Below are 24,383 nucleotides of genomic sequence, written 5' to 3'. Positions count from 1 at the left end.
TTTGTCCCTTTTGGTAGCGACACATGGGAGTTCACTGGAAATGCAGAATTGAAGGCCCCATCCCACACATACTGATTCAGAATATGTATTTAACAAGATCCCTAGGTAAGCTCTACAGACAGTAAAGCTTAAAAAAGCACTGATGTAACACGTACTGACTAATATATTTCTTTTCTGTTAGTGATCATTAAAGAATAATTAGCCCAGCTAATAGAGTCTTAAGCAATACTACTATATATCTGGCTGCATGAATTGTACTGAATGATGACTAGTTTGAATATAGCAGATAATTTTTATGCTCGTTTGCAGAAGTCTTTCTCAAATACTTAAGTTTTCCTCTTAAATGTATAATGCTCTATTAGAAACATAATTTTAGATTCATTTCTCAAGATGTTATTACTTATTAATCAGGTTATAAATATTTAGTTTTGTCTAAATATTAAATATCAAGTCTTAGGAAGGGCACTTTCATAGCATTCTCTCATGCTCTATGAGAGAACAGAGCATGGTTTTAGCAAAAACTTACATTTTTGAGGACTAATCATGCCATAGTCATTAAATTGTTTAAATTCCTAACTTGTGTTGGTAATGCACAAAATTCTACAACACATTAAATTGCCTAAGAGCAATTTAAGTGAAACCCCTTTTGATAAAGAATAAACAGTAGCGCAAAACTTTAAATAAATTCCGTACAACTCTGAAGTGCAATAAATGCTTTTTATTGTATGCTCATTTCAATGAGTAACATTTAGAAATAATAATCCCACGTAACATTGACAATCTTATTTTACAGCGTGTACATCATTTACAGCCACATAACACACAATTTTAGATTTTCCAAATTTAATATTCTGAAGTTAAGAAAGATAAAAAATTTATTCTCAAGGAACTGATTCTTATCTGGTGCAAAAACAGAAAGGTGAACATTAGTTAAAACACAAAGCCACAATATAGTGTGAAGTAAAATTACATTTTAATTATGTTGAACAGCTGAGTGGAAACATGAAGCAACTAAAACTTAAAAGTACACATCATATGCATTACATTTATGAACAGGATTTCATTAAATTTCCCTAAACCAGCTTTTAATATTAAGCGCCATTTTGATTTGCAGCATGCTAACACAAAGCGTTGTTAAAGGGATGCATATTTTAAATTTATACACTGTAAACTGAATATCCACCTCTGAACTCTATTGGCAGCACAGTGTTTTGTTAAATACTGCATAAACACTGCCTCATATTGAAAATTCATGTTAATTATATGGTATATAGATTTTAAAAATCAAAAATTTCAATAATGGCATAAAATTGCACCTTTAAACATTAGAGCAAGTAAGACTAGAACCATCCTACTTGCTAAGACTGTCCTAAAAAAACCTTCTAAACATTATAATATTTAAGAAAACTGTGTTCTCTCAATTTAATCTTTAGATCATTAAGAAATATAGTGCTAACTTTGTTTGCAACACTACTGGTTGCATCCGTTTTAGAAAGCCATATTTGACTCAAATATACTTTTGTTATATATGCCATACAGAACGACAATCAACTCGAACATCGGGAAAAGGGGAACTGTCATCCTTAGACTTCACCTTAGACTTGAACACAGAGTGCTGTATTTCAAACATCCTGCCCTGTGGTAACAATTTTGGCAGTTCTGAAATTCTTTTGAATAGTATTGAGTTAATCTAACCTGTTTTGCCAGTGAAATTTATTTGAATACATGAACTTGGATTTCTGGAATTTAATTTCCAGGTACCATACAAAGGGCTCAATGATTAATGACTGATGGATGACTGCATTTTATTTCCCATGTCATTGCTAATATTCCATAGAAGTAAGACTGGCTTGTCATAGCAAATCACTGCTAAACTCCTCAATTAAGCATGATTTTTTTCAGAATCATATCTCTGGTATGATCAGCCAAGTAAAGTCACTGTCTTTGCTCTTCCCCTCTGTAGTCTATGCATATAATCCTACTGAATCGACACAATAGGTTTTTCTCCAACCATTCCATGGTGTTTCTTAAATTCTTTAAGTAATTTTCAAAGGGCCATGAGATCCCCTGTCAATTCAAATATCTTTAATACAAAGAATGTAAAGTTATGACTTAATATCAAGTTTGTAACCAGATGAAAGAGTTTTGTGAAATTTTCCTGGCACTTCTTTTTCCCAAGTAGCTTCTTTTTTACGTTGGTCTCATTACATAAGCGCCTCCTTGTGGTGCCTCATAATATGCTGATTCTTTTCTGATGGTCTTCGGAATCCCTTCTTGCAGAATTCACACCTGTGTGGATAGTCTTTTGTATGGATCGATATCACGTGTCGTTTAAAGCCAGATGCGTCGGTGGTACTGTACTCACAATACTCACATTGGTAAATCTTCCTTCCAGTGTGGGTCTTCATGTGCTTCTTGAGCTCATTTTGTTGTCGGAACCCTCTCTTGCACCTTTTACACTTCAATGACTGATCCTTAGTGTGAACTGAAAGGATGTGGCCACTAAGAATGAATGGATCTGATGTCTTAAAGTCACAGTGCCTACACTGGTGAATCTTCCTACCCTTATGGATATCGCTATGCTTTTTGAGCTCAGAAGGGCGATGGAAACCTTTATCACAGACCTCACACTTGTGAGGGAAATCCTTAGTGTGGACAGATATGATGTGCCGCTTAAGGTCACTTGAGTTGGTGCTCTTATGGTCACAATGAGGACACTGGTGTGTCTTATGTCCTTGAAACAAATCCAGATGGCGCTGAAGCTCCCTCTCATCACCAAATGCTTGGGGACAATGCTCACATTTGTATGGCAAATTGTTACCATGCTTAGACTTAATGTGAGTTTTCAGATTTGATTGATCTGCACACCTGAAAACACAAAACTGACACTGATATGGCTTCTCACCAGTGTGGGTTCTCATATGCTTTTTGAGTTCTGAAGGATGTCGAAAGCCCTTCCCACACTCAACACACACGTGAGGAAAATTCTTGCTGTGGACAGCCAGTAAATGTCTGTTTAATAGTCCTTGTTCTGCAGTCTCATAGTCACAGTATTTGCACTTGTGCATCTTCGGCTCCTTGTCTCTTAATATAAGTTTATTTGAACTCAGTGGACTAGCTTCTCTGTATCTTCGTGTATATTCTGTAAATTCATGGGTTTTGTCGACTTTGTTTATGAGCTTATGGCTTTCCAAGTGGTTATGGAAACTCACTTTCTTGTTAGTTGTAAAGTCGCAATCTGTGCACTGATATTTTTTTCTCATCAAATGATCAGGATGATTCTTCATGTGTCTCTTCAAGAATCCCCTTGATTTAAACTTTTTTGTGCAAATATGGCAAGGGTATACTGTCAGGGGCTGTCCGTCTGGGCCTATTATGACAGCTAGATTAAAAAAAAATAGGGAAGTTGTGACATTTGGCCAGACTGTTTGAAAAAATTTCATAACAAAAGCACAAAAATTACCTGACATTCACAATGTAAGAACTATGCTAGTGGCATAGAATCTTGTAAGATAAAATGCACATTAAAAGCAATTTATGATAAAGTGGATCACTAGAAATTGATGAGCAACGCTCACTATAGATAACTCACCTGCCGAAATGCTACATCACAGGCACTTTGTAAACCAGAAACAGGCACCCTTTATTGTAAAATCAACCTGAAAATTGTCTTTAAAAACATCATTTGGGTAAGGAGTAAATGAGTATCATTTCATTAAGTATCACTCAAACGTATTTTTTAAAAAAAACCCAACTAGTTAGATCAAACACAAACAGGTATATGGGACTAGAGCTATACTAAAACAACTGATTTTTTTCCTCAGTTACAAAAAAAAAAGAATTTCACATTTCAAATCATTATAATATTCATAAAACAAAGTATTAGTTACTTACCTGTTTGCCACTGCCTCGTTTCTCCCCTTCTCCTCTTCTTGGCCTTTTGTTTAAGTACTTTATTCGTATTAATGCTATCACAAATTTGAAGGTACTGTGCTGTTGTACTGTTTCTGTTTTCTAATGCTGAGTCCAAAGTATTTCCTGAAAAAATGGATACACAATTAAACTACATATATTTACACATATTTGCTTCCTGTTAGGTGAATTACTAGAGATGAGATGGCATCAAGTTGCCATTATTGCACTGAATTTCACATTGGGGTAGTAAATTTCATACAAAAAAAAATACATCCGTCTTACCTTCTTTTACACTTTTACATACACACACACAAATATTTATGCAAACATGTTAAATAGGGTATGACATAACTCTTCATTTGCCAAGCAGTATACAAAATTGGCTATTTAACTTACAACTGACATATAAAACTTTCTCACCTGTTGCTTGACAATCTTCATACCTTCGTGAAACTCTCCTTTCATCTCCTAAAAAAAAGACTAATTACAAACTGACATGCTGAGTATAATGATTACCAGCGGGTCACATCGTAATGTATAAAATCTTACTCTGACCACCGGTCCTTGGATTAGACTTTCCTTGTTGCCGAGTTTTTCCACTCCCAGAGATTAGATAATCTCACACACCGAAAATAAGGCCTGCTGTCAGCATCCTTGGAACTGTTAAAGTCCCAAACAATCTTACTTTCTAAATAAAAACTTGGTAGGTGTTTCTGCAAAATACCCTCAAAACTGAAGACGCTCATTAAAAGACTAGTGAATAAGTGAACCTTTAGGAAAACCAAGTTAAGATAAATTAACGCATTGGAACACCAACATTTGTCAAAGTAGAGAGTATACCTGTACCATCTTGTAAAGTAAGTAGGAATGAGATAAAATAGACAGGAAAAAATAACTCGATAAATTTACCTTTTATTACGTATTTTCTAGAAGATCACACCTGGTTGGATTTCTTTTCCTTTTAAAAATCCCAAAATCTTATTATTTGTCATGTTAATACATGAAAATATGATTTTCCAAAAGGGGAAGGATCCATTTTCAAAGACTATTATCCCTATTTTAGAAAAATAAAACTTGTATGGCACTCACTTATATAGTTAGGATTTTAAATCAATCCTACTCAAAAAACAAACTGCATTAAGCAAGGTTTTTAAATAACACAAGATACGTGGTCAAAAAATCACCTAGTCTTCTTCTAGAGAAGAGTCAGTCCACAGCAAAACATATAATATTAGCCAGCTCACAAGGGGCATTAGCACAGGATATTTAATTACTTAAAAGCTGATCAAATAGATATGTTATGTACTTATCAGATGAAAAATGTCATAAAAAATACCATATGCTGCAGTCCAGACAACAGGAACAATTTTTTTATTAACACCAGAGTCCTCATGCTGTATCTCAGGGAGAGAGGTTCCTTCCTCTTCCCCTACAGTGATTTTCCTGTCAACTTCATCGGCTATTTCAGCACAACCTAAATTTTAGAAATAATTGCTTGTTTATAATGCCAAGCGTTTCATAAGTTGGTAAACATTCCAAACAATTTAAACCGTTCAACTTTGAAGATTTCAATTTGGTTAATTTAAAAATTACATCAGGAACTTTGGAAGCTAGTGCCAGTAGGAGACAATCATTTATCAAAATTCTTTTCTCCTGTTAGAACCTAGTCTTAGATTACATAAAACATGTGCCCTTGAAATATATTGACTGATGTTATAGTCCACTGGGCATCACAACTTTATTAAAGGCATTGTGTTCCATAATTCTACCTGATAGTTCTTTGAAACTCAAAGCATTTTCCATCGAATCTATACTAGAAAGTGGTCCAAGCTATCTCACACACTATAGCTTAAATGCAGTACTGTATGTGTAATGAAAAATGGTAAAAAATACTAGTAATAGAAAAAATTTTGAATAAAAATCATTAAAATCATATACATATTACATGATGTATATATATATATATAAAATGCTGGTGCTCAAAAACATGTTGATACCGTTTAAGAGGAAGGATTTTCCAAGATTTTACTGAGGAAGAAAACAGTAAGTGGGACTCATTTTTAAAAATACAGTGTTGAAGTGAAACAAACATTAACTTAGAAGATAAATTAGTATATTTCCTGTGAAATAACCCATTTAGATTTAACCTGTTAAACAGAAAAGTGGCTTGGATTTATGCTTTTCCTTTGATTCACGTAATGGGATCTTCTAGTCACTATAGAAGAAACGTGGAAAAAGGTGGGAAAAAAGTGCTCCTCCTCTTCTTAGTTTCTGTTCTTTAAATTAAGCAGAAAGAGTCATTGGTCTATGTTTTCCCACATCCCCACGGACTTCTGGAATCAGCTATCCTAAACTTCAGTCTCCCACCTTCAACTATGCCCTTTACTTACCGATGACTGGAAAAAAAAAAAAAAGAGAGACCATGTCGCAATTATTTTATTTAACTCTCTACCTCTCCACTGAAATCCTCTAGACTCATTTGCTTTGATATTCTCCGGTGCGGTACATTATTCATGCTCGGGCTTGGAATACAGTTCCCCGTGGCTTCTAAGGGAAGGAAATTTGAGGAGTGGGGATCAGAAAGCTGGGTATTGTCCAGGTAATGCGATTTAAGTGGAGGCTCTTGTCCTTCTAGGGCAAAACAAAGTAGTTTTGTCTCAGCATGGTGAGAGAAGAGAGAAGAAGCCTTCGAAAAAGGCTGCGTGCCTACAAAGAGGTGAGGAGACAGTAGCCAGAGAGTAAAATTTCTTCACGAGGAAGTGGCAGGAAAGGAAATCTGAAAATCTTTTACCACCTGTTGGTACTGAGCTGATAAGAAGCCTTAAGCAGCAACTACTTGGAGACCATCAAAGGCATAATAAGTGGAGATCCTGGCAGCTTGACTTGGAAGAATACTTAATCAGCTAATCCCCCAGGGACAGAAGGCAATCAGTCCGTTAGCCCTTCCATTGTTAAATCCAGAAAGGCCAACAGGGCTAATTGCCATGTGTCAAGAACACTGGCCATAGGGTTAGACAGATAGGAGGTCAAATTCTACCTTCCCCACTGTGAGAATGATCTCGGGTAATGACTTAACTCCCCTCAGTATCTTTTCCTGCATAAAACAGGGATAATATCAGCTACCTCAAGATGCATTGTTCAGAATTAAATGAGATAATATACCTGTGACATGTCCACTCACACACAGAAATTAGACTTTCCGTTACTCCCAGTATGTTTGTGGGCTATACTGAAGTGAGCAAGAGTATCCTGCTGACCTCTGTATCCTCGGTATCTAGACATAGTATTTCATGTTTGCTGATTTCAACAACATATGCTCAGAAAGGCCCTTCTCTTTTAAATTAATTAGAACAAATGGTCAGACTTATTTTAATGACCTTTGTTCCTATGCAATGCTTATATCTCGGAGATTGCTTTCCTTTTTAAAAGAATACAGGATGGCTACTGATAAGGCACTCCCGTGCCCTTATTTCTTACTGATATCATCTTCTTCTTGAGAGGAATCCTTAACTGCCATATACACCATCTTCTCCCGCTGCATTCGGCTCTGGTCAAGCACTCCAGCTACAGAATGGCCATTGGTGTATTCACTCTCTGTGACAATTTCTGTTCCGCCTTAAAAATGGAAACATGTATCAAAATAGAGAAGTATCATGGCATACTTTCCAAAATTAATAAGGAGAATATGTAAGAAATAGTTTCCTCTAGAAAAATATCCCCCAAACATTCCCATATAAATGTCTAAGTGTTGAGAATTTTCTCATAATTTACATTTTAACTTTTTCGGTCATTAGTGACAAATGACAAACGTTAACACATCAAACTCATACGCCAAGCACTCTATAAACCTTTTGCATGGATTTACCCATGTAATCCTCACAGCAGTCCTATGAGGTACTACTGACTATCACTATAACTACTTTATGGATGGGAAAACTGAGGTGGAAGTTTAACTAACTCACCAAAGGCCACTCAGCTAAATGGCAGAACTAGGATTAAAATCCAAGCAGGCTATCTCTAGCTTTAGCCTGCCCTTCAGTACTTATTATAATTTCTTACTTTAAACCAAATGCTCTCCACTCACTTGTTTTAATGTTCAACTGTAATAGTCTACTCATGTTTGAAAAGATCTAAGAATGATATATTCTGTATTCCTACTTTATATTCATATACAATATTTTATATTCTGTCCCCAAGGAAACCTATAAAAAACCTATACTTTTAAGGCAATTTTAGTATAGTCTCCACAAAAGATAAGAGTTAAGTTCTAATCTCTATTACAGCAATAAACTAACATGGCTCTTCGTACCTATTTCGACATCATCTTCAGCCTCAGCTTTAAATATATACACTTTTATTACTTCTGAACCAAATCCATCTTCTTTAACATCTTCTTGTGAACCATCACTGCCAATTTTTAATGGTGTGTTTCCCATATGCTCCAGTTTTTCCCCGACGTCATCCACTGTAAAATATAAAGAGGAAACTATTTCAGTCAAAAAGTACCACTGACATTTAGTGGGCGTTAAGCATAAATGCAACACGAAATTATGCGTTAATCACCCACCCACTATATTCACTTAATGACCTATTATGCAACCACTAAAAGTGGCATGCTTCATGAAAAAAATGGTGTAAAAATCAGATATGCTAAATGATCACAATGATATAAAAAAACAGCTCACAGGTGTCTTTTTATTGTTGTTCAAGTACATTTGTCTCCATTTTCACCCCACCACAGCTCCCGTCCCCACCCATCCCTGCTTCCTACCCTCGGACCTACCCCCTTTGGCTTTTCATGTGTCCTTTATTCCTGTTCCTTGAAGGCCCTTCCCCTATTTTCCCCCATTATCCCTCTATCCCCACCCCTCTGGTCACTGTCAGTTTGTTCTTTATTTCAGTGTCTCTGGTTATATTTTTCTTGCTTGTTTGTTTTGTTGATTAGGTTCCACTTAGAGGTGAGGTCATATGGTATTTGTCTTTCAATGCCTGGCTTATTTCAAAATCACGGGTTTCAATTTATATATGACATATTTAATAATAATGCAGCTTTAATTAAAATGGTTTCAGAAAAGAGTAAATAATCTTCCATCACGTTCAACATTTTAAGTTAAATCCTAAGACCAAAATTAATGACATAAAAAAGTAGAATATGCTCATGAAATATGTTCATATAAACAGTTCCCAAAGTATTGCTCAAACCAATTAACATATGAGTTCCAGGAATGAAAAAGAAGAGGAAACACAGAAGACACCTGAATGATTTTCTAAAAAGGGCTTTTCATATATTACATACACAACAGAATTCTACTGGCACTAACCATAACATAAACAAGTAAGGTACACTGTTGGCCAACACTGAAAAGTGCTCACTTTGAATGTTCTTTTCTAACCCATTGATATAATATGATTAAAATTTCATTTTAGCAAAATGTACAATATTCCTTTATAAGGCTAAGTAGGCCTTTTACTGTATCCATTTTATGTTATATTCCAAAATTATATGGTGGATATATTAACAGGATATAATGTACTGAGGTACCACAGGGATAGGGTCGGGATATGTGTAAAACATTGTATTTTACAATGCTGAAGCAAAGAAAAACCATATAATTGCAAAGGTGTTCTACTCCTAGTTATATATCCGAGAAATCTGAAAATATATATCTACACAAAAACGTGTATATCAGTATTCATAACATTATTCTTAACAGCCAAAAAGTAGAAAGTTAAATGCCCATCAATTGATAAATAAATAAGTAAAATATATCTCCACACAACGAAATATTACTCAGTAATAAAATGAAGTCCTGACACATGGTACGTGGATAATCTTTGAAAGCATTATGCTAGTAAAGGAAACCAGACACAGGAGGACACATACATAATTTCATTTGTGTAAAAATTTTAGAACAGGCAAATCTATATTGACGCAAATTGAATTAGTGGTTGCCTGGGGGGTGAGGTAACAGAGGGATGGCTGATAAAAGGTATGGGGTGTCTTTGTGAGTTGAAGAAAATATTCTATAATTGATTATGGTGACAGTAGTACAATTCTTTGAATATATTAAAAACCATTTAACTGCACACTTTAAATGGTGAATTGCATGGCATGTGAATTATATCCCATAAAGCCATTTTCTTTAAAAAAAAAGATTACAAAACATATTAACTTTTCTCTTGTACCCCTAACACTGATGAGGTTGAGGAGATCTCAATGACCCTATCAAAATATTTTGCTTTATATAAAAATATGTTCCTGAAAGAAACATAAACTGATTTCATAGGTCAAAAATAATCTAAATACATTATGTTGGTTCATTATTTCAAGGAGCTTCCCCCCTTCAATGACATTTTTTTTTTCATAAAGGAAATCATCACTTGTAAATGTCCATCACTAGCATATGTCTTAACGTATGCTAGGTCTTTTTTTAATAACATTTTTACTTTTTTAAGATTTTATTTAATAATTTTTAGATAGATGGGAATGGAGAAAGAAAGAGAGGGAGAGAAACATCAATGTGTGGTTGCCTCTTGCACACTCCCCACTGGGGACCTGGCCCACAACTCAGGCACGTGCCCTGACTGGGAATCGAATCAGGGACCCTTTGGTTTGAAGGCTGGCAGTCAATCCACTGAGCCACACCAGCCAAGGTGGTGTTAGGTATTTTTAAAGCAAAAACAAGCCTAGGGTATCTTTACAAAGATACAGTTATCCTATAATAATGGTCAAGTAACTTAGCACAAATAGGAGAGCCTAACCATCCACTAAGACACAGAATTTGTGAAGTTCGGCCTGAAAGCAGGAAAAATTCAGATGCACCTCAGATACTGAGATGCATCTGAACTCCCTACCTCTAAAACTCAGGTGCTGTCAAGATTTCCTTACAGGATTATTCAGGGATTGAGGAACAAGACAAAAGTCTGTTTTAAGCCTTCAACTTTATCTCAGATATTCTGAAAATCTCTATCTTGGAAAAAAAATTAAAAAGAGGATGTTTAATGTTAATGTAACATTTAGTCCTTTCAAGGCAATTTATTCTTAATTCCTGAAAGATTCAATGGCCAACAGAAACAAAGAGGTAAAGAAAATGAAGTAAAGATTAAGAGATAAAAAATAGAAAAGCTATATTAAAATAGAATAGAAGAAAATATATGAAAATTGTAAGAAAGAGTACCCAGTCCCAATTTGAGTGTTATAACCATTATAAAATATGATCAAGGATCTGAATGGTAGGAAATGACTGATATCAAAATATTTAATGTTTGTATAGTTGTAATCCTATTTTCCAAAATTAAAAAATGCTTAAGCTTTCAAAGGACTTTTAAAAAATTGCTGCTATTTCTTTACTAATAATGAAGAAGTTAATTAATCCCCAGTTTCAATTCCCCTTAGAATGACCCTGCCGTAGTTGTAATCTTATTCAAGCAATAGTGTTCTTCATAATTTTCAGTCTATTAGAAGCACAAAAATCCTCTGTATTTGACAGATACAGTAATATGAAGATAAATAATCGAAATTAAAATATTCTAGAAACTTAAAAAAACTTTTGTAGAGCCAAATCTTAGGAGATATATTGAGGTAAGACTAGTCACAATATATATGATGTCTAAATTTTAGACCACATTAATACCGAAGAGTTCAATTTGACAAGTACCCTTTGAAGGGCATATTGAATTTATTTTGGTGCAGGAAAAATAACAACTTTGCCACACTGTTTTATATGATCATAAGCATAGTTTTTTAAATGTCAGGTGAAGGGGTAAATATGGAGTAGCTTTAGTAATCCACATTAATTTAAAATGAGGTAATATTTGCGCAAACCATCTTTTAATGGTTTGAATCACTCATTCCTTTAAAAACAATGCAAATACTCACCTTCAAAGTTGCATATAGAAGAAAAAATAAACACATTAGACTTCAGAATTAATCTGGTTTTTGTTTTAAATTCACTGACATACACATATAACATACAATCACTGTATAGATATACATACTCTAGCTCCTAATCAACCATTTCTTATTTTAAAAAGAACAAAAATCTTCTATAGAATGTGAAGTCTTTACCTAATCTTTACTAGTTTCAGCATAATCCCTTCAAATTCTATATAGACCTACATCTATCTCCAGCTCCATGAATGACTTATCATTAGATTTTTATTATTGTCGCTGTTCAGTCAAACCCACCACTTAGAATGAGAACAAGATATTTCTACCTTCCTCCTTCAGATAGAGTGTCTTAAGGACATCATAAAGCAGTCTGGAATAAACACACATATTTGTGCAAACAGGAAAAAAAACAATTGTAGAACACAATCTGAGTTTATAATTTACTTTTCCAGTATTTCATTACAAACTAGGTATATATTTTTGAACATACTATGCAGAAGTGAACTGACAATTCTAGTACTTACCATATTGAAAAGAAAGCAGTGACTACCTAAAATAAATTTCCCATTTTAAAATGTACATTTTTACCATTAAAATTTTGTATCAGTTAATGTTCTTATTGAACCTTCCAAATCTGTTTCTAAGATATTACTAAATTATATTACTTTATTTTGGGTATGAATTTTCACCAAGTAAATAAAAAATATGAGCAGATTCAAAAAAATAATGTGTTTTTCCCAACAATACAGCTTTTTAAAAAGGTATCTTTCTTTTATTTATTGTTGTTCAGTTACAGTTGTCCTGCCTTTTCCCTCCTTGTTCACCCCTACCCCACCCCCCACCCCCCAGTCCATCCCCCCCATTGTCTGTGCCCATGAGTCCTCTATTCCTGTTCCTTTGCTTGCCCCTTCCCCTTCTTTCCCCATTATCCCCCCTCCCCCTTTCCCTCTGGTCACTGTCAGTTTGTTATTTTTCAAAAAAATTACCCCCATGACATTTATTGAATAGATCCCACAACCCACAAAACCTTTCCAGGTTATATATATATATAAATCCCTGAAGTGATTATGGACTTTCTGTTTTACTTACATGATATCATTAAGTAGTCTTCAGAAGTGCTCTTGACATCATCATCATCATCCTCATCATCATCATCTTCGGTTTTAATAGTAACTGTAGACCCAGGAACACCACCAGCTGTTTGGATCACAGTTTCTGTATCTGAATTAGTTACAAGAACTTCCTCTGATACCATGGTGGGAGAGTCAACTCCTGAAACACAATCTTGGACCACATGTTCTAAGTGTCCATCAGGACCAGTAACAAGGTCAGCCACAAACACCTGCTCAGGTACTCTCACGGTTTCTGTAATTAGTTCTGAAGTCAAGATGTGATCACCATCATCTTCCTCCAAATCTTCTTCAATGGCGACATCAGCTTCAAGGACGGCTTCGGGAACAATTACGCCCTCTGTCACTACATCAGTCTCAGTGATAATGTCAGGCCCATGGACAACTTCAGCTGCAAGGCCATGGTCAAGAGTTATCCCATCATCTGTGACAACGTCAGAAACTAACACAGCCTCAGGAACCGAAACAACAATGTGGTCTCCATCGATATGTGCAGTACCCGCCATTCCAGCCACTATAATACAAACAATTATCCAAAAAGTAATCTTATTAATTAAAAGTACTGTATTTATTACGTTAGATGTCACAAAAGATGTTAAGTATGAAATAGTCCTGGGCAAACTATCATTAAAAAAATCACTGATCATTTGATCACAATAAAAATCATCACCAACCAGAAAGTGGGGTGAAAGTGGGGGAAAACAATGTTAGTAGAATATAAATTAGGACCTTAAAAATAATGTACTTTATTTTCAAGTGAAACAAAAAGTCACAGTGATATATCACTACACACCAATTAAAACAGATGAAATAAGAAAACTGTATTTGAACAATGATTAAAATAAAATTAAAAAACTGGTAACAGCACAAGTTGGTGAGGATGAGGAGAAAGTTGACCTCTCATATGTTGCTTGTGGGAATGTAAAATGTAGCAGCTCTTTTTGGAAAATAATTTGGCAGTTTCCTTCAAAACTAAACATGCACTTACCATACAACTCAACAACTGCACTCTAGGGAATTTTTCCAGTTACTAAAACCTATGTGTACACAAAAAATCTATATATGAATATTCATAATGCCTCATACTATTACTCATAGTAACAAGAAACACAAATGTCTTTCAGAAGTGAATGGCTGGTTAAACCAACTGTGGCACATCCTTACCGTGGAATACTACTCAGCGATAAAAAAGGGACAAACTATTGCTACATTCAACAACCTGAATGAGTCTCCAGAAAATTATACGGAGTGATAAAAAGCCAATTACCAAAGTTTACAATATTGCACAATGTATAAATTGAATCATTTCTATAACATTCACAAAATCAGAAAACTGTGCAAATAGAAAATAGATTAGCACTTGCCAATGGTGGGGGTGTATGTGAGTATATTGGCATAGCCTACATATATGGTGAAGGAACAGTTCATATCTCCATTGTGGTGGTGTTTACACAAATCTATACATGGGATAAAGCTGCATAGAGCTATATACACTCATATACAAGTATATGTAAAGCATGATAAAAACAGAATGAGGTCTGTGGTCTAAACAGTAATGCACCAATGTTAATTTCTTGGTGTTGATACTGCACTATAATTATAAAGATGTCACCACTGGAGGAAGGTGAGTAAAGGGTAAACGGGACCCTATATACTATTTTTCTACTTCCGGTTAGTCTAGTATTTCAAAGATTAAAATAAAAATAAAAAGGACACACAAACATACAAGAGTACTAGCTAACATCTTGAATTAGGTGAGCTAAAAATGACAAGCTTAATATAATACATATTACAAAATATGTATTATAATCATAAAAGTTTCTGAACATCTTTATCTCATAAGAATTACTACATAGAAAAGTGAAAGACATCTTTAACACCTGATTTGGTGGGAGAAAACAAACTCATTTCAGACCAAGATTTGTTTTGATAAAAAAAATCATAGATATGGACTCTAAATTCTAAATGAATCTGTAGGGAAAAAAAAGCTTTAAATAACATTTTCTTGGGCACCATGGTAAACATCAACCCCTACTTTCCTTGCAAATATTGTGAGAGTGGAAAATCTCATCATGAGGAAATCTGTTAAATTCTGCCTCCGTGAGATAGTACAGAAAACAATTTAATCGAGGTTTTGGACCAGGTTATCAAGATTATCTACATGAAATAATCCAGTAGAAAGCCTTTTCCATACAGTGCTCACTTTCTATAAATGAATACCTGAAAGTGTCATTTGCTATACATTATTTACTTTTGTTAACCAATTTGTTGTGGAAGTTAGTTAACAAGCTCACGCTGGACACTGTTAATACCCTAACTCATCGAAAAACAAAGAGAAAAGGGAAAGCTGCCTTTCAGGATTATCTTCTTTTCAACCCTTCTGTATCCTCACTATTCCCCAACTCTCATCAAAATCGCTATATTAGCCCAAAAGAACACAGCCTCGGTCTTGAAAATCTGGTAGACAAAAGAGTATGTGTACAAGTAGTACTTGAGACAGGGAGAGGGTTTCAAATGTAGCATTCAACCAGAGTGGCAACATGGTTTTTAGCCAGGAAAAAATTAAATGTTAAGCCTATAAAATTCAAAGTACTGAAATTCTATGTCAGCCCTGGCTGGTGTGGCTGAGTAGATCGAGTGCAGCCTGCGAACCACAGGGTTGCTGGTTCAATTCCCAGACAGGGCACATGCCTGGGTTGCAGGCCAGGTCCCCAGGAGGGGGCGCATGAGAGGCAACCACACACTGATCTTTCTCTCCCTCTCTTTCTCCCTACCTTCCCCTCTGTCTACAAATAAATAAATAAATAAAATCTTTTTTAAAAAAAGAAATTTTATGTCAGATAGAGCAAGGGAAGACCCCACTGGCTCTAAAGAAATGGACTGGTTGAAATGAATTTCTCCTTTATAGCTTTGGGGAACAGGGAAAGTCCTGCTGATCAAAAGTGACTAAAAAGATTTACAAATTTATTTTTGCTCCCCATTTCAAATATTTTGACTTCCCTCTCCTGAAATACAGACCAAGAACCAGAGGAGTTACTTAAATGATAGGAAATCCCATTTATTTTAGAGGCATGTTTGGTTCCTGAGAGGAGACACTAGGAAAGGCTGGAGCAATGCTAGTAGTGCTGGCCTGGGTTCAGATGAACCTGGCGGGAAAGATTCTAAAAAAATGAAACGAGTGTTTTTTCAGTTCACCTAGCCTCTACTCTAGTAGGAATTTACAGATCAAAATAAATCAGATCTAAACCAAAAGAAGTGCTTGTTTACCCTGAACTAAATAATCTCAAAGAGCTAAATCAAGAATCGATGAGTTTTCCACAGTAGTGGCGGATGACTCAGAGTAAGATCCAAGAATGCTATGAAATTTTGCTCTTTCATCTTATCGGCTCATAGGTTAGATTCCGTTGCATTTCTCAACAAAGTCTCATATTGAGCTATACAATAGCTATATTTATTGAGCATTGGCTATATTTATTGTGCACTGACTATGCACGAAGCAACTTGCTAATGCTTTTATGTATATTATCTCATTTAAGTCTCAAAACAACTGTATTATAAGGTGAGTTGTTGTTATCCTCATTTTAAATATGAAGTAAGCGTGGTTTAGAGAGGTTAAATAAGGTTCCCCAAGGCTCAAGCTGGAAACTAAACTAACTGTTTGACTCCAAACTGGACTTACTTTTTTTTATACTTAACTATAAAAATAGAAGAGAACTTGTTTACTCTAGAGACTATATTTTTAAGAGATGTATAGGGTTAACCAAGTGAATCACTTCTACATAGATAGTCTGAGAAAGAGTAAAAAGATCTATCGCATAGGCACTCATTGAAATTTCAAAGCATTAAATGGCATTAAAAATTTACCTCACTAGGTAACAAAATTATAAACAGTAAGAAAAAATCACTCGACAGTGTGAAATCAATTAGATAAGCAAATAACAATAAGAAACAGCTCATCATTTCAAGGATTTTCCATTTACTAAAGTTATTTTATTTAAATGTAAGTAGTTGAAATTTCATGAGAAGGGTAGTATAAAATTTGGTATTTGTTGGATCTGTCTTGGGCCATTATCTAAGGCTGTTTTTTTAAATTTGAGTTCCAAAGCAACATGGACTATTTGCAGCAATAAAAACCTTAAACAACTATTAAATTCAATGGTACAGATTCAAGGACAACCATTATACTGAGACATAAACAAGGTTATTACATAATGCTGTAAATTTTAAAATCTCAAATATCCTTCAGAAGAAACTAGTATAATGAATTTCTGCAGTAAATTCATGTTTCAGATTTTTAACAGAGTAGCCACCCCATCCCGACCACGAATCTTATAGAATTTAGAGATTGAGATCTTGTGCCACATAGCATATTTACTTAGCTAGCTCTACCTCTGTATGCTAAACTGTTTCACAAATATCATTAATTTATGAGCTCTCAAATATCTAACTTTTATGTTAGCAGAAATTTAAAGGGAATGTACCTAATTTCTAGTTACCTTTTAGAATTTGGAAAGTTTAATAGATGGAGGGGGGACTAATCAGAGAGAGGCTGCTCTCAGAAAGAAACCTAAATTAGCAGGGCTGAAATTTCCATGATCAAAAATCCTCCCAATAAAGATCCCATTAGGTTTAGACCTATTTGATACTTTTGCACTTCTTAAAATATCATACAAAATTGAAAGCATCTATATATGAAATTGAGCTAAGAACTGCACATTAAAAATACAAAGAATTCCTACTTTCTAAGATTTCAGAACTTATTTGCTAAGGACAAATGGAAACTTGACATATACTGTAGGTCAACATCATCCCTAAACACAAATGAGTGAACATTACTCATATAAGCCATTTCTGATCTAATTGGATATTCGGCAAAATAATTTAACCAATTTAACCAAAATGTAAAATCAGTTTAGTTGTCATGAATTTATGTCCAAATTTAAAAGATTATAAAATTAAATTGAAAAAGAATTTTCAAAGAATGCATTGTTGCCAAAAACAATAATCACAAAGTACGCCTAGAAAACTGAATCATGCACAGCTGTATAACAAAAAAAAATGTGGCTTTAAAGTTTTTATGGTATAAGTAAGCTGATTTACTGTATTAAATTCATTTTAGAAAAGGCTTTAAATTAAAAATCTGGAAGTATTCTCAAATTTTCCCATTTAATTACTCATAAAAAAGAAAGGGAAGAGTAAATGAAAACTTTGCTTTCTAGCCCAAAACATGTTTACATGAGTATAACTTCGTTTTTGGGTGTCTCTGTGTATTCTCCCCAATTCAAATGAAAGGTACTCCAAGATGTGCTGTTTATCCAGTGGTTTCAGGAACACGTTGGCACATCACCATATGCGTCCAAGGGCACTCATACTCCAGTCTAAGATGCAAAGGTGTAGGTCAAACACAAAGGCATTCTAATACATTAAAAGTATTTTAACAAGTCCAATTTCTGTCAACTGATGAACGGATAAACAAGATGCCCAAGAGTTTCCCCATGCAGTGGAGTATTATTGGAATATAAAAAGGCATGAAACACTGATACATACTCTACAACACAGATGAAGCATGAAAGCATTACACTACGTGAAAGAAGCCAGGCGCAAAAGGCCACATATTGTATGATTCTACTTGTACGAAGTGTCCAGAATAGGTAAATCCATAGGCAAAAATATTAACAATGGCCTACTTCTGAAGGTTGGGGGGAATGTAAGGGGTAACTGCTAATGAGTATAAGATTTATTTTTATGATAATGAAATGTTCTGAAATTAGGTAATGGTGATGGTTGCATTTTATACTAAAAAACACTGAATTGCATTCTCTAACATGGGTGAATTGTATGGTATATTATATCAATAAAAATAAATAGAAAAAAGGAATATACATAACAATATTCCAATATGCATGTTCTACTTCCCTAGCAACTCAAAGAAAATAAAGTATTAGATATAATAAAGAATTCATTAACCCTCAAAAGAAACATTGAGGATGAACAATAAAAAGGAAGTTAAGGGGAACACCAAATAAATACTCACTCCACCAGCACCAATCAGACATGATTTTTTTCAATCTTTGAAAAGAATCACACTTTATTTGCTAACAAGCAATTTCTTCAGGAATGAAGGGAGGTGTGGTACTTTACCAAATGCTACAGTGTAGGTAACACTTTGTATTAAATGGAGAAATACCATTATTTCTTAGATTTTTAAAGTATTTTTAAAAGGTAAAAAATTAAAGTTGACATTTCAACCCAAAGTTAACATATCAATGTTGAAGTGTTCCAGTATTTTAAAAACTATCTCTAGCAAAGAATTCACAAAATTCTTTTCAAAATCTCTTACTCTTCAACCCTTTGCCCTTCTTCTAAAATTTATTCCTGTACTTTTTTCACCCCGACTCCTTCTAGGTCATTCATAATCAATACAACTCACTTCTGACTCTTAGCCAAATAAATCCACGATTCCTTTCTATTTCATCAATTAACTACACACACCTCTCGATCTCCACCACATTCAACCTTGAACTACACACCATACCTTTTTTCATCAGGAAGAAACGTCAAAGGAATCCAAAAATTGGAGGGAACCTTAAATGTTTTGTAGCTCAACCCCCTCATAAAAGTGAACTAAGTAATTTGCGCAAGTTTACACAGAGAGTTAATAGGACCGGGAAGATTAAGATACAATTTAAAAAACATTTTAATACAACAGCACAAAATAATGTTGGACCATATTATCTGAAAAGAGTAGTAGCATTTTCTTAATTCAGCAAAGAGTCCCCATCCTTAATTTCATCTTGGACAATTTCACAATACCTCCTGTTTTCTGTTTACTTTTTATCCCAATTTACCAGATGTCCGTTTGACTCTGACACTGTCACACTGATCTATTCTTCTTCGTTAGTACCCTAACCCAGCCTCTGATACTTCAGGCACCTCTATCTTCTATAATTCAAATTGACCTTTCCCAAATTCAATTGCTTTGCGGACTGTCAAAGCAATCTTATCACCCTCATCACAATGACTACTGTTAAGAGGCTACTGAAAAACAGTGAATCCGTTTATTTTTTTAAAAAAAAAATGCATTGCTATTCCTAACAACTTCCTGAGAATATAGTATCGTAGTACAATTAATCACCTAGTGCATAATTTTCCTGTATCACTATATAAACATCTAACTTCTTTAAAATGAGTAAAGTATTTCCTTGTCCAACTTTAGTAACAATTCATATTCAAATGCATTTTAGAAAGGTAATTTAGTATGTCTCACGTGTAAGAACTGACATTTATGCAAATTGAGTGTTGCATTTCCGATGGCATATTACGACTATATTCCAAGTTTTCTTCCCTCAAACTTCCCACAAAATTTTAAGAATGTTTTTAAGGAAATAAGCCCTACAAATGCATTTTCCTAGGAAAAGAACATTTTTTTCATTGCAACTCTCCCCTTCCTCAAGGTAGTTGTGATATTTACTTTGTTCCAATGTTTAAAAAAGAAAGAAAAAGTACAACAAAGAAAATGCTTTACCAAAATCCTGCATAATCATGGTATGGGCCATTCTAGAGTCTGATGTGTGCAATCCAAGACTTCCTCCACCTGAATCCATACTTAGCAAAGTTCATTCACAAATCTCTGTAAAAGAAATGGTTTTTAACATAGTTTAAAAACATGTAGGCCAGTCAGTTGTTTTGAGACAAAAAAAAAATGCAATTGAAAATATGCCTCTCAACCAGGTGTGCAAATCCCATTACAAAGGAAAACAAAACAAAAACTTGGATTAGATGTTCTATGTGACAACTGTAAATTAAAGAAGGACTAAGTGGAAGTAAACGAAAGATAATGGAGAGTAAGACACAGTAAGAGTGATGAGCCAGAAGGAAGTGAAAGAAGCAAGCAAAAGAACAAAACTGTAGTGTGGGAGATCAAGGTAAAATACAGGTTATAAAAGCAGAAGAAAAAGAAGAAAAAGATGACAACAGACAATAGTTGGGATATTTATACATTACTAGAGAACTCAGGTGTCTAGTATTAGTGAATTTCATCCAGTGGCTCTCATCCATTTCTTCCAGACCCAGATCAGCCCTGCAGCGGAGCTCTGCAGATAAACTTGGGTTTCACCTCTGGCTCCGGGGGTTCTACTTATAATGTAAAATGTTCTATCCCAGTTTCCCTGGAGTTCTTTGAGTCAGTAAGGACTTCTGAGCTCACTCTACTACATTCTCTTGTCTCACAGTTTTGAGGACTCATGAAACTTCCTAAATATGGTAGAGATAAGATCAATCACATACCAACATTTTAGCACAGTGTTTCTTACAGAATATAGTTTACTTGTAATGGTACAACATTTTTTCATTAATGATTAATAAAGTCATGCTAGCCTCATACTAATTTTGAAAGCGAAGGATCAACATATATTTCATTTCAAATGACTTACCCTATATCTAAGATCACCACATAGTAGGAAACCCAAAGTCAGATGTTGTCATTCGACGTATTTCTTATAATTATTTATGTGTATTTTCCTTTTGAAGATAAGATTCTAAGTAATTTAACCAAAAATCTGTGTATTTTCTAAGACACGTATCTCATTTTTAGATAAGAGTGTTTAATAAACAGAGCTATACTGCACGAAAGATGAGGTTACATCACTAATGGCCGTTTTAGCAAGCTTCCATAAAATAACTTTATCCTTAAGTACAGGAGATCACAAAGATTTTTTTCTTGCCTTAAAGTGCTATAGATGTACAAGAGGCGGGAGAGTCCCACCGAGTGACCTCTGTCAACATTTGAGTCATGTGTATAAAAATCCCGTAGCTGTAGGTGATAGTTCTGTGTATCAATGTTTCAGGCAAGATTATTCTGTTTCTGTATGAGCAAAATTACAAGATTTTAGAAATTCATGGCAGTATATTATCTTTTAAAAATACCACATTGTTTTCTGTCTTCAAAATGAAGTCGGATTCACAATAAATGAGATAAATTAAAATACCCTGAGCACTTATTTTTAAAATAAAAAAACAGTGTACATTTCAACTTTAATTAGAGCAACTGCTTTCTTTATCACTAATAGAACAATTATAAATATCTTTAAAATATTCTAAACACTTAATTTTGTTTCATTATTAAATAAAACAAAACACTGTAATCTGTTAATCACCTTAGTATAGAGCCTTGAAGAAATTGTAGATTTTCTTACATATCATAAAATGAAATGTGCAGCAATCATTTTATTTTTCCTTCTGAACTATATTATTTTCTTTGGAAAAACGTTTTCTTTACCTATTATAAAAATATATTTTAAATTAGATATTTTAAACCATTGTAAACCAAATCTGTTACACGACTCACAATTTTTCTTTACACTTTTAAATTGGGCTGACATGCTCAGATTTGTTCATCGAAGAAGCAAGCAAAGGGATCCCAACAGAAACAGTATCTACTATGAAACAAGCGAATTCGACCACTTCATGAGACCAAAATCTTGTGGAAAGCACATTGCAAAAATCACCAGCAACCCCGTGTTTTGGAAAAGGAAAGGGAACCAAGGGCAAGATTTATCCTTGCCAAATGTACAGAGAAAAATCTGCACTAGCAGCGCTCAATGAAGTGTAAAAATTTGAACACGTAGTGCAACTATTATGGGAAGTGCCACGCTGTCTGAATACCAAATAAATAAATTCGAGCATCTTTTTTTGCCATATGGGAAGTTTCGATAAGATCAATAATAAATGAGGTATGAGAACATCAGTGTAAGTATTCAATAGGCGATAGAGTGCTGGGCTTCTTGGGCTTGCCAAGAGTCTCCCTCACATCGTTATCGAATGGAGGTAACCACCAAGTATGCTTCAAGTAAACATCTTTCCAGCAATGTACTGAGGAGCAGAAATCACACCACACACAAACGTTACTCTCAGCAATCTCCTGTAAACATAGCTCACTCAGGACCTTGGGTTCTGGTGATGCAAGTAGGGGAAAGAATGCAAGAGAAATCTTAAGGCAGCAGAGCAAAACACACACACACACAAAAAAATGCGAAAGAACTATTTGCAGAGATAGGAGACAAAGGAGCCCTGGCAAGTAGCAGTATTGCAGCTTTGGACGCAACCCTCTTCCCGCAGAAGTCTCCCTCGCCCGAGAACGTGACAAGTTGCAATGATTTCGAGCAGAAGGCACGCACGTGCCTTTTGCAATAGAACCCACCCGAGTGGATCTGGCACCTCACAACAGAACCCTCGCCTGGGAGGGAAAGGCGAAGAGCGGAGACGAGAATACCTTTCCCCTCCTCCCCCCTCTCGCTTGGTGCAGCGGTCGCCAGCGCTGCGATCCCCGCCGTACGGCCCAACCCTTCATCCTTCCTCCTCCCGCGGGGTCGGCCCCGCTCCACGGGAGACGGCGGCGACCCAAAATGGTGGTGTTTTAGCGGAGGCGACACTTGCAGCACACGCCCCCCCTCCCGCCTCTGACGGCTCCCTAGCCCCTAAAATGCCCGATTGGCGGCCCCCCCCTTGCAAACGCCGCCATCCCTCGCGAATTCCAAGGTTACGATTCGTGGGGGGCGGGGGAGGGGGGGAGGGGCTGGAGAGAGGTGGGGGGCGAGTGAAAGCAATGTTGGCGGGGGGGGATCGCAGAAATCAAATGCCAGGAGGACGTCGCATTCTTCGCTTCACCGTTTTGTTTTCCGCCATTTTCCCGTCACCCTAAACCAACCGACGGCCTCCACGAGGGCTCTAGCCCCCCGAGGCTGTCGCCTGCGGGAAGAAGCGATCGGCTACGGGGCAGACACTGCACTCGCCCCCGTCGCTCCGGCCCCCAGCTGCAGCCCGGCAGCAAGACCGCGCGACGCCAGGGGGAGCGGAGCTTAGGGACGGGACGCCACTTCCATTGTTCCCTGCGCCCCGCGGCACACGCCGGGTAGGAGCCTCCGTTCCCCGCGCAGCCGCGACCCCGAGCGCCGCGCACCCGGGTCCCTCGGCTCGGTCCCCAGCAGTCTGCTTACCTGCCGCCGCCGCCTCCGCCACCGCCGGTCGGATCGTGACCACGCTCCGGGTTTCTGCGGGGGGCGGCAGCCGGGGATCGGCGAGGTCCTCACATTCGGGTTTGCGAGGTTCCGCAGCCCGAGCCAATCACAGGCTACTCTGCGTCTGGGAGGCGCGCCTTCTCGTCCTCCTTTATTTCCCCGCTGACATGCTGAGGTTGCATTACGTCACGCTCTCGCTGCTGCAGGGTGAGGGGCCCGCGGGGGGGGGGGGCGCGCGCAGGCGCGCACGGGGGCGCCCGGGAAGCCCGCGCTGCCTCCGGGCTTAGAGACCCAGCCTACCGGCCGCGGGGGCTGCGGCGCCCGGCGGGTCCGAGGCTTCGAGCCTCGATCTTGGCGCGCCCCTCAATACTTTCCTTGGGAAGAGGCTGTTTTCCTGCTCTCCCGAGGGAGTGGAGGCGGCGGGGAGAGGCG

General features: G+C 36.4%; 1 protein-coding gene across 6 annotated transcripts; it reads right to left on the bottom strand.

Moving 5' to 3' along the window:
- Nucleotides 1-698: 698 nt before the first annotated feature.
- Nucleotides 699-24,131, bottom strand: ZNF711 (zinc finger protein 711). Of its 6 annotated transcripts, none has more exons than XM_045847416.1 (10): nt 23,931-24,131; nt 22,092-22,213; nt 20,462-20,566; nt 12,896-13,450; nt 8,225-8,380; nt 7,393-7,530; nt 5,252-5,389; nt 4,336-4,395; nt 3,895-4,038; nt 699-3,382 (listed from the first exon to the last, which is right to left on the bottom strand). In XM_045847416.1, exons 3-10 carry the CDS (start codon nt 20,538-20,540, stop codon nt 2,205-2,207), a joined length of 2,448 nt encoding a protein of 815 aa, XP_045703372.1. In that variant the 5' UTR covers nt 20,541-20,566; nt 22,092-22,213; nt 23,931-24,131; the 3' UTR covers nt 699-2,204. The 6 variants fall into 6 exon arrangements, with proteins under 6 accessions (XP_045703372.1, XP_045703368.1, XP_045703369.1 ...); XM_045847412.1 differs by lacking the exon at nt 5,252-5,389 and adding an exon at nt 21,660-21,799 and having other exon boundaries at nt 4,336-4,383; nt 23,931-24,128; XM_045847413.1 differs by lacking the exon at nt 5,252-5,389 and adding an exon at nt 20,941-21,189 and having other exon boundaries at nt 4,336-4,383; nt 23,931-24,128.
- Nucleotides 24,132-24,383: the final 252 nt, after the last annotated feature.

Source organism: Phyllostomus hastatus, unplaced genomic scaffold, assembly GCF_019186645.2.
Source record: "Phyllostomus hastatus isolate PE091 unplaced genomic scaffold, TTU_PhHast_1.1 phas_contig_551, whole genome shotgun sequence".
Taxonomy (NCBI): Eukaryota; Metazoa; Chordata; class Mammalia; order Chiroptera; family Phyllostomidae; genus Phyllostomus; species Phyllostomus hastatus.
This window is presented reverse-complemented; position numbering and strand designations above follow the sequence as displayed.